At 34.2% G+C, this 11875-nt stretch overlaps 1 protein-coding gene across 1 annotated transcript; it reads right to left on the bottom strand.

Moving 5' to 3' along the window:
- Nucleotides 1-6643: 6643 nt before the first annotated feature.
- Nucleotides 6644-9846, bottom strand: LOC107718173 (pentraxin fusion protein-like). Its single transcript, XM_016525156.1, has 4 exons — nucleotides 9780-9846; nucleotides 8773-8845; nucleotides 8442-8695; nucleotides 6644-6724 (listed from the first exon to the last, which is right to left on the bottom strand). Exons 2-4 carry the CDS (start codon nucleotides 8834-8836, stop codon nucleotides 6644-6646), a joined length of 399 nt encoding a protein of 132 aa, XP_016380642.1. The 5' UTR covers nucleotides 8837-8845; nucleotides 9780-9846.
- Nucleotides 9847-11875: the final 2029 nt, after the last annotated feature.

The following is an 11875-nucleotide window of genomic DNA, read 5'->3' on the forward strand; positions in this document are numbered from 1 at the left end:
GAATAGAAAAAGAATAGAGCAAGCTAGTGTTAGAGGCCTTTTTTGCTTTTGTTAATTGTATAATAAATAAAAAGAAATCAAATAGAATGCAAAAAGATTAGAGAAGGAAGTGTTAGTTTTTTTTAAGAAAACAAGCAGTTAGTAAATAAATAGAGTGCAAGTCTAAAAGGGGCAAGTTTTTAAACAATTTTTTAATTTTTTTTATTTTTATAAAGAATAGAATTAGAATAGAGAGTGCTAGAGTTAGAGGGTCAAATAAAGATGGAAGGGATGTAGTAGGATGATTAGAAAGGATTAGTTTGGAGACTTCTGCCTCAGAGAATAAAGAGAAGGATGTGAACGAGTGTATGTTTGCTGGTAAGATGTGCTTGACAAATTGTGGTGTGGAAAATTGTGCACTGATGGTTTTAATTTTATTAATGAAGAACATGGCAAAGTCGTCAGCTGTTAGAGTTGATGAAGGAGGGGGAGGAGGAGGACAAAGGAGGGAGGAAAATGTTTTAAAGAGCATGCGGGAGTTTAAATTAAATTATTAGAATTTAAATATTAATTTTCTTTAAGCAGAGTTTTCTTAGAGCAAACTTACTTTCTTTTATTTTGATTTTGGCCTAAAAAAAATAAGCATTCCTGTCGCTCCGACAATAGAACATGTCACTAGTGACACCAAGGTCTTGGGTTCAATTCCCATTGGATGCATGAACTGATTTTAATGTATATTTCAAATGCTTCTCAAATGGCATCAGGCTGCAAGACGTTTTTGTTTTTGTTTTTAAGAGTCAGATCTCCTCCTTTGTGTTGATCCAAAGAGACTGTCCTTATCTAAAGCAGCCAAAGACTTTGTGTGTGTGTGTGTGTTTGTGGACGCAGTATCCTCCTGTCTGACCCCTGGATGGCAGTGTAGATGTAGACAGTGATGTGGCGTGGCACCGTGGGACCCTCCCTAACTGGCACTGCCCTGAAATGTATACGTGTCTGTATTTCTGTGAGTCGTGATGGTTTATGACACTCGTATGTGCGTGTGCCGGTGTGTGTGTGTGTGTACCTAGTATACGGGCTCGTGTTCCTGTCTCGGCCCCGGTGGCTGCAGGATACGGGGACAGTGATGTGGCTCGGCACCGCAGGGGCCTGTGTGTGTGTGTGTTTGGTACAGTGATGGGTTCTGGCACCCGAGGGCTGGGTCGACTGGTCCTGGGCTGGTGGCACGGACAGCGATTAGGACTCTGATATCAACCTGTCACTCTGAACAACTCTGATTGTCACAAAGAGGAAAGGAGAGAGAGAGACAGGGAGGAATCAGCAGAGATAATGTAGACGCTGAGTTAGTGTGACAGCTGTGAGGACAGAATAAAAGAACAAGGAGAGGAAGATTAAGAGACCATTAGAATTAGAATTAAAACTAGAATTAGACTTAGAACCAGAAGCAGAATCCAAATTACAATCAGAATACTAAGGCACACGACTGTTGCCCTGTGTTTGTTGGGCTGCATTCCAGTCTGGTTCCATATTCAATTATTTCAAGCTTTAATTTAAATTTTTTTATTTTTTTATTTTTTTATTCATTATTGTATTGTATTTCATTATTTTATAGTATTGTATTTTATTATTTATATTACTTTTTAAAATTATTTTAAAATTATTTTTATTATTTGTATTATTCTTTTTTTAATTGTATTTGTATTATTATTTTTTTCATTAATAATAATAATAATTTTCTTGTACCGTTTAGCATTTTATTTTATTATTTTATTGTGTTTTCTTTCACTACTGTTATGTTACTTTTTGTTTTTATGTAAGAATTTGATTTCCTTTTTATTTTATTTTATTTTATTTTATCATTACTAATTTATTGTAGTGTATTCTTTTATTTGATATTTTATTGTATTTTATTTAAAAAAATTTTATTTAATTGTTTTATTTTTATTAGTAGAAGAAGATTTAGACAACATTAGATAAGAACATTACATAAGAACATTACATTATCAGTATCTGAAAAAAATCATAGAATTAAAATTAGAACCAGTGTAAAACTCTAAATTAGAACCAGAATCAAGTTTGTTACAGTCCAAAAAAAACACAAAAAAAACCATGCTGTTTAAAACTAGCAGGTTAATAAGCATAAAGCATAGTTTTGCCTCCTTTGATGATGCTTTACTAAAAAAAAACTACTTTCAGAATACTTTTTTCATCAAAATAGCTAACAGCAAATGGACTAATTGGAGTTAGAATTACAGTTAGGAAACTTGAGTTTGTAGAATTAGATTAGTTTAATTTAGAATTAGTCATTAGAGTCAGAATAATATTTAGCTTTGTATTAGTAAATGTACGTCTCATAGTTAAAAATTCAGGAGTCATAACGAAGAAAACAGAGTATTATAGGAAAACATTGGTGCAGAAATTACTGTCTAAATGACGGTAAATTGAAAAGTGGTAGTTAAGAGACAGGAGGGGCATAACCAGTGTGAATTGAGTCCAAATCGTCAGTAATTCAGATTAAAGTAGTTGGTAAATGATTCAGTGCTAGATCTATTAATGACTCTCATTTTTTCAGGTAGACAGTGACTCAGATGTAAATATGAAGGTAGTTTGTGTCTCAAACATCCAGCTGCTGTGCTGCATCTGTCTAGTGTTGGTGGCCATCTAGTGTAAAGAGAGAAATCTCCTCCTCCACATCTCTCTCTCTCTCTCTCTCGTTCTCTCTCACTCAATCTATTGTCTCTCTCTCTCGCTCTCTCTGAGAGTCTGATGGAGTTTGGCAGCTCTTGCTTGCAGCCACAGGCCTACTAGCAAACACATTATTATTAAATGTACACTTCTTTGAATATTAAAATATTGACGGGACAGATTTCTCTCAGCATCAGTAAATATTTGCCATCCTAACCAAACATTTTTTGCTTTGGTTTGTCATGGAAAACCTGGAAATATCAGTACATTTTTCAAACTCTGACATTCAGTCCTGTAAATCCTAGAAAATCTTGGAAATGTTTATACTTTATAAATTAAAAACATAAATAGTATAAAATATTTCAGTATAGATAATAATGATTTTTGATTTGATTATTCAAAATCCAGTGTTTTCTATTTTTATTAGTTGAATTGAGTTTAAATGTATCTGTTTAATACTTTGACTCTAATCTCCTTGTTTATATGATGCTCTGATTGCAAAAATTAATTATATAATTTCATAGTTTTTAACAGATATTGCCTCCATCTTGTAGTCCTTAAATATATTGAACTACTTTATGTTAGTAGCTACTTTTTCAGTAGTTTTGACGTAGCTTTCGCATGCTGGTCGTGACTCTTGTGTCCAGCAGGTCATATGTGAGTCTTCACACGCCTCTGAAACACTAAAGCTGTGAGGAGAGATGGGAAGAGAGTTCTAGTGAGCGAGGGGCGTGATGCGCAGTGCTCAAACGGACATCGTACAGTTTTAAATGCTACATTTGCGTTGTGTGTGTGTGTGTTAGTGCTGCTCCTTTTGTCCTGATCCAGTTTGACTCTAATGGGGCCCAGTGGTGAATTTTTCATTTTGCCCAGAGGGAAGCAACATCGTACTGCAGAGAGAGAGAGAGAAATGTCTTTTTTTAAACATACTTGGTTCCTCTGTTGCAATTAATGCATGTACTGTGAAGCACGACATCAGACATCTGCAAACGCTGATTGCTGTGAAGTTCCTCTGACTCTCTTTAGCACTTCTGCTCTGATATGTCGAGTCGTGGTAATTAAGCAGACAATGTAAGATCGAATCTGGATTGCGTCATTTCCTCAAAAATACATGTGCATATTTGAACCTTCAGACACATCAGGCTGGACTTCATTGATATCAGACACAGCTGGTTCTTGTTTGGTTTGTAACTCATTGCAATTCAGTAGGTCTGAATATGAACAAGTGCAGATGAGATGTGAGAATTACAAGAGCGAGGAGTGCCTTACAAAGGTGCAGAAGTTAAATGAACTACTTTAATGATGCTTTTTTGTCCACTTTATCCTCCCTGTGACCATAGGCGTAATTTGCGGGTGGGACGGGTGGGACATGTCCCCACCACTTTTTGCCAGGGTCGATATTGTCCCTACCACTTTTTGAAAGTAATTGAAAAATATATTGCGGAAGGTATGTATTAAAGGGAAAAAAAGATCAACCCCACCACTTTTCAAAGCAAAGTTACGCCACTGCCTGTGACTCATTTTTATTTAACGATATATTTTCTACTTTTTACATTTTTATTTACATTTACATTTTTTACATTTATTTATTACATTATTTACATTTATTTATTTATATTTATAAAATTAATATATTTTTAAATTGTATTATATGTTTTTAGTTTTATACAATCATATTATAAAATGTACACTTCTTTGAATATGAATATATTGAAAGGACATTTTTATGTCAGCATTATGAAATAAATCATAATTGGCATTCAAACCAAACTTTTTTTTTTTTACTATGGTTTGTTTAATTTTCAAGTGTCTCACAGTCATGGCAAACCTGAAAATATCAGTAAACTTTAAAACTATGACATTCAGACCTGGAAATCTTAAATCTTATGTACGGTATGCAAAAATATTAAGAAGCATATCTGTTTTCAGTGTTGAACAATTTACAATATTACAATATTACAAAATATTTCAATTTAAAATAAATGATGTTGTTTTGAATTTTTTATTTATCAAAAAAATGTGTCACTGTTTCCAGCAAAATATGAAGCAGCACAACTGTTTTCAACATTGATAATAATCAGAAATGTTTCTTGAGCAGCAAATCAGCATATTAGAATGATTTCTGAAGATCATGTGACACTGAAGACTGGAGTAATGATGCTGAAAATTCAGCTTTGATCACAGAAATAAATTACATTTTAACATATATTCAAGTAGAAAAAAGTTATTTTAAAGTGTAATAATATTTCACAATATTAATGTTTTTTACTGTATTTTTAATTAGATAAATGCAGCCTTGGTGAGCAAAAAAAATACTTATTTAATTTAAAAAATATATATTTAAAAAAACTTGACTAACCTCAACTTTTGAACAGTAGCATATGTCATACTGTCATGCATTTTTATTTGCCACAAATCAACATCAACTGACAATTAACCATTTTACTGCATTTATTACTCCTAGATAATTTCAGCATTTTTTAAATACTTTTGTAAAATCAAAAGTTGTATTACATTACATTAGGTAATGCACTTGTCAACTTCCATGAACAATAATATTTTTATTAAGCAACTTTAACAGATAAAAAATGGTGTAAAATCATATTACTCATTCTTAGTTCATGGCAGCTAATGTGAACAAATTACATTTTATTATTAAACTCCGGTCCGGCTCTTGTGTGATGGGGGTTTTCAGGACACACACACACACACACACACACACACACACATACACACAAACAGACAGATGTTCTAATAAGTTGTAATTTCCACTCCACCATGGCTTTTAGCTCTGTCTTACTTATGCAAATATCTTTTGCCTTGAAATCTATTTGGAGTTGCTTGAAGGGGTCCAGAATGTTGTCCTGCTGTCCCCCCCCACACGCTCCTGCTGTCTGCCCCAGCGGCCTGCCCCGCGCCGCCTCTCATCCGTCATGTGGAAAACTTTTTACCAGCACATACACGCAGAAACATGCCCAGAATAACCCCCACTCCCACTTGCTGTCTGTCTCTCTCATCCTCAGAACACACGTTTACTACATAATGCATATTCAATAGTATACATACTGTATATTTCTTGGTTACAAAATTAAATTCTGACATGCTTTTTAAATTTAAATAATGAAAAACTGAATATTCATTAGCTTTGTCATATTTTATTATGAATTATGATTTTATTTACACACAATTTTTCATCTTTACTACTTTAAAGCAAACTTTTGTCAGTCAAACCCCTTTTTAATGTAATTCCTGATATTTTAAGTTATTTTAATTTCAATAATTTAACAACACATTCTGAAGTTCAGGTTCTCTGATGTTGGTTGATGGTCACATGATATCCAGGTAAGAAAATTAAATATTTCAGTTTATATTCTTTTGCTATCTTATAATTGATGAACATTGCAACATGGATACAGTTATTGAACAGAATTGAATTAACATTGATCTGAACTGAATAATGACACTATTGACTTCTGTAGAGCTGCTTTACAGTTGAATAGATTTCATCATTTATAAATTTTGCAATATATTGACACTTATTGAACTGAATTAAATAAACACTGAATTAAATTGAGCTGAATTATTGTCTGTAAAGCTGTGTTATTTTAGTATCATTGAGATAATAGTTTTTATTAATATTTAGAATTTTTGGTTTTTAAATATGCCATTTTTATTAATTTTTGTGTGTGTGTGTGTCTTTCTGAAACACATTACATTACAGAAATAAAACTGCTTGCTAACTTGGTTTCACATTAAAATTGAGAAGTATGGCTTCATATGTTTTTCTACATCCCAAGTCCCATTATTATAAAGAGCACTCTGGACATTCAGCAGTATTCCACAGAATCAAGTCAATGACACATCCTGTGAAGATGACATGAAGATGAGTAGGTACTTCCACTCTCTAGAGTGTTGTGATGTCACATGTGTGAATCCTCTCTCCTCACAGCTTTCCAGAAACACCCCGCAGCATCACAGAGAATCAGCTGCCATCTTCAGTGGGGTAAGATGTGTCAGTGTGAAAACCCTCTTCATCTGTGCTCAGTTTCATGCATACAGCTAACTGTGAGTTGCACGTGAGAAAAAGTAATGACATTTTGCATGTAATGGTATTTTTTACATGGCAGGTAACATACATTTTTTCTCATTGATATGAATATTTTTATTTAAAATGTGTATAGTATTCCCCAGTGATTTAACTTGTGCCACGATATCCACCTTATTTTGCAATGTGGAAGAGATATCCGATTCCTATGGCAAAAATCAAATATATTTTTAATCAAAATATACAAAAAAGACCAAAAATATATTTTCCACAATATGTTTCAAAATATTTTATAGAAATATATTTCCTACCAGTACATTTTTGGCCTTTTTAAAATGCATTTAAAAATATATTTTGCCCTCCATATATTTCAATCCAACAAAATATGTTAACATATGTCCCATTTAAAGAAAAACTTTATTTGTTGTCTATGTGAACATATAACACATTTGAATAATAATAAATCATGAATAAAGCCTAAATGTAGGTTATGTAAGATTGGATATGTATTTTCTTGTCCCTAAATATATATATTTATATTGTCCCTGAAAAAAATAATTGGCATATGAAGGTTGAAACTAAATATATTTTAAATTTCCAAAAATATATTTCATTCAGCTTCACTGTTTACAACATATATTTAGCATTTATTTAAAATATATTTTGGCCGGAAAAAAGCGATGCGTATGTCAACGGAAGTCTTACATATATTCAGTTTACATTAAAAATAAAGCCAATAGCACAGATTAACGTGGCGCTGTCACTGGACAGCTTTTTTTTTTAGTTCATTTAGAAAAAAAGTGCTCAGTATAACTTACATTAGCGTTTTGAAGGCAAGACATAAATCCTTGAGATCAGTCTTGAGAACTTTTTCTTAAAGTACATCTCTATGACGCCATCTAGTGTGCAGCAAAAAGCTTCTCATATTCACAGGCCTGTTTAACTTCATTGAACAAAAATGCTGACAAAATCTTGAAAACTCAGAGTAAAGGCTAAGATGTTAATATGACATGGTTAATAAATGGCATTGGAACGACTGTCAAAATGTGAAATTTAAATTCAGCCAATTCTGTAGCTAATGTGTCATGAATGGAAATCACATCTTGGTGACATCTCATCAATCATGTTCCAGCATATCATTATTTAAACTCTGGCGACAGACATACAAAATAAAGCCAATCTCAGTGATGCCTCAGAGTCAGTCAGCTGTTTTTAAACTTCATGATGTGACTTTCAATGAACAAAGGCTGTTATTAGTTTTGCTCCTTTGTGTCCTGCATATTAAATACTGACATTATAAAAGTTCTCATAATTAAAAATGTACAGACAAATTTTTTTTTCCCCAATTGTAAAATAAAGTCACAGTATTTTAGTTACGGATTAATCATATAGAAACCTAGATTAATTTGTTACTGCATTCTGAGTGTTTATTCACATTTCTGACGCAGTGTGAGGATTTGGTTGTATATCATACATTATGCTTATGCTGTTTTCTCATATGTTTTATGCTGTTTATAGTTATAGGCTAAACCTGAAATCAGAAAACCCTAAATGTACAAGTACAAAATCCCCCAATAAGTACTTGTAATTTGAATGTGTGAGGCTTGCCATTGGCTTCCAGTTATTTTACCTGTGCAAAAATAGCCTGTTATCCTGCTTGATACTTATATTTGTTTTTATTGATATATTTGTTACTATATAATATCAATTCATTAACAGTCATAAACTGGCACACCGGCAGGTGGAAAAACGCTCCGTCGCCACTGAGGTAGAAGGACACGCGGCCGTTTTTCTCTCTCCACACGTTGAGCTCGTCGAAGTCGGGCGTCCGGTAGGCGAACAGAATGATCTGACGCTCGCCCTGGAGCTCCGTCGCGACGCGCATGCAGAGCGTGAACGCTGTAAGGCCCAGTGGCTTCTTAGGTGTGAGCTGAACGTAGCTGAAATCAGTCTCGTACGGGAACAGAAGCACTTTACCACCGAGACCCACTGCAAGACCAAATAAAATACTGTAACCAACACAAAACCAGCTCAAACTCCTGCTGCGTGAATGTAACATACAGTACCTTCAGTAGCTGCTGGGTTCAGAGAGAGCAGACCGAAGAATAAAACCACTGGCACCAACATCATGCTGCAGGTCTGAAAGAAAAAAGAATAATAATACAACAATTAAGAAGATTAAAATTGTTGTCTTAGTCTGACATATTAATGCCTTATTTCCATTTTCCTGTAAATGAGCACTTTCTAAAAATGGCAAGCTTCTGTTGGTGAATCACAGTTGTCAAGACAACCACAATTCATCCAGAAAATAAGATAAATAAATACATACATAAACATATTAGGACCATTAGGGTTTTTGCATTGCAACATTTTCATGACAAACATATTATCCACAAAAATTACTTTAAAGTGAATATTGTTTTAGTAGGCTATGATGATACATTTGTTAGTTTTATTATGCATGATTTATACTAGTTTTAAATGGGGAAAAGTTTTTGAGGGATTTTATTTATCTATTTTTTGCATCAGAATAAATGTAAAAATTGTCCTAATAATTATAAATAAATAATGATAATAATAATGTAATGCATTTTTATATAAAGAATTTTCTGGTGAAAATAGCATTTCTTCATGAGCTTCATCCCAGTCAGGATATGTGTGCCACAACATTATTGTAGTTAGCTAAAACTAAAACTGATAAGAAATAAACTGAAATAAAATCAGCTGAAGTTTTTTTTTTTGTATATATATTTTTTTATTCCATCTAGTTGCCAAGACAACAATTATTAACATATTGAAATGGTACTAAATAACTAAAACTGAAATAAAGACACAATTACCAAAACATGAATTAAAAATGAAAACTGTAACTAAAAATAATAACTAATTCAACATATTAAGTAAAACAATACTAGCATCTCAATGATACTAAAATAACACTAGTGTGCAATATAATAACATTATTATTAATATTACATCATAACATTTAGTATCTCAAAGCATTACATTTCAAATGATTGTTTCAGTTTTTCAGTGATTATATAAATGAAATTGTGACAAATGTAATACTTACTGCGTAGCAGAAGGGTGTTTATTTCTGCCTCTGAGGAAAGAAACGCTGCTGAGAAAGAAACTTCCCTCCTTGCACCATGATGACATCAGCTAAACCAACAAAAGATGCTGTGTGAGGATTCACACGATCATGAGGCCAAAAACACAAAGGCCTGGTTTCATAGACGGGGCTTAGACTAAGCCAGGATTAGGCCATAGTTCAATTAAGACATTTAAGTAATTTTTATAAACGTGCCTTAGAAAAAAAACATTACTGGTGTGCATCTTGAGACAAAACAAAGGCACTGATATTATTTAAGATCAGTCAGTGCAAGTTTCTTTCATTTGAAACAGCTCAGACTTACATTTTAGTCTAGGACTAGGCTTAAGCCTGTTCTGTGAAACCAGGGGAAAGACGTTTTCAAATGTCTCTTCCTCTGGATTTCTCGCTCTGTCAAATACAAATAGACAGAGTTGAATTTATAAAATGGCACTATGAAGACATCACCTTTTTTTAACATAACATTTTGCCTTTTGTACAATACAGAAATAGTCTTTTTAATGTTATTTGAGTTGTGAAAACATTGGTGAAATCTTGACAAAGAGTTGACATTAGTCTTTTCCCATTTAAGATAATAGAAGCTGCGTGTCATATGATTTCATGAAATCGTGGTTGAATAACAGTATAATAATACTTCTAGAATGTTTGAGTAAAGGTTCTGGGAATTTAAAGGGGTCATATGATGTGATTTCAAGTTTTCCTTTCTCTTTGGAGTGTTACAAGCTGATTGTGCATAGATAAGATCCCTGAAGTTGCAAAGACTAAAGTCTCAAAACCAAAGAGATATTCTTTATCAAAGTTAAGACTCTGCCACGCCTACCTAAAACGGCTCGTTCTAACACGCCCCCACATATCTACCTCACTATGTGGAAATATTAGCATAATGCGCCCAAATGTGCACGCAAAGAAAGAAGGCGTGGTTTCAGTAACCGCAGTTAGTGTTGAAGCAGCATGTCAGGGAGACGCTGTGTGTTTCTAGGCGAAAGCAGAAGCACTTTATTTGGCCTTCCGAAAGTAGATGCATTTAGGAATCTTTAAGATCACTTACAACAGAACAGCAATGCATTTTATGGACGACCGTTTCGTGAACCTAGGAGAGGAGGTAATTCTGACTTTGCTATGACAATCTGGCGCTTCTGAATCAGCTACTGTTTTGTTATTAGTTTAAGTATTTGCTATTGACTGTTCAAATGCGGAGTTTTGCGCATCGTGTGTGTGTGTGCGCGTGTGTGGGAGAGAGAGAGAGCGCGAGAGAGAGAGAGAGAGAGAACGCGAGAGAGAGAGAGAGCGAAAGAGAGAGAGAGCGCGAGAGAGAGTGCAAGAGAGAAAGAGAGCGCGAGAGAGAGCGAGAGAGAGAGAGAGAGCGAAAGAGAGAGAGAGAGCGCGAGCGAGAGAGAGAGAGAGCGAAAGAGAGAGAGAGAGAGAGCGCGAGAGAGAGAGCGAAAGAGAGAGAGAGCGCGAGAGAGAGAGAGAGGGGGTCACATCACAAACACATACCAGCTTCATCACTGTGTCTGTCACGCGACTCTGTTCCCCTTTCGGGCTCTGTCTTTACATTTATTTTGAAAGATGAAGCTCGCGATTATGGTAAGGGGCGTTACATTTCCGACGCGTGCTTGCGGTGTTCGGCCAATCACAATGCACTGGGTCAGCTGGCAAATCAGAGCAGACTGTGCTTGTCGGAAGGCGGGACTTTGTAGAAAACAAAGCTTTTGAGAGAGGCGGGGCATAGAGGACCTACAATAATGTACAGTATTTGAAAAATAATGTGTTTTTTGAACATTAAAGCATGTCAGCATATTCTGTTACACCAAATACACAAAATAATGATCTTTAAAAAAGCATCATATGACCCCTTTAAAGTTTTCCATATCATCTTGTTTTGAATAAATGTGTGGCTTAAAAGTCTGATATAGATGTTTGAACATATTGCTGGAACTTTATATAAATGCAGACATAACACTTAATCTGTATTTAAAGGGGTCATATGATGCCATTTCAAGTTTTCCTTTGCAAGATTTGCATAACACCGCCCAAATGTTCACGCAAAGAAAGAA

This window comes from Sinocyclocheilus rhinocerous, unplaced genomic scaffold, assembly GCF_001515625.1.
Source record: "Sinocyclocheilus rhinocerous isolate Xijiao unplaced genomic scaffold, SAMN03320098_v1.1 scaffold1694, whole genome shotgun sequence".
Classification (NCBI taxonomy): domain Eukaryota; kingdom Metazoa; phylum Chordata; class Actinopteri; order Cypriniformes; family Cyprinidae; genus Sinocyclocheilus; species Sinocyclocheilus rhinocerous.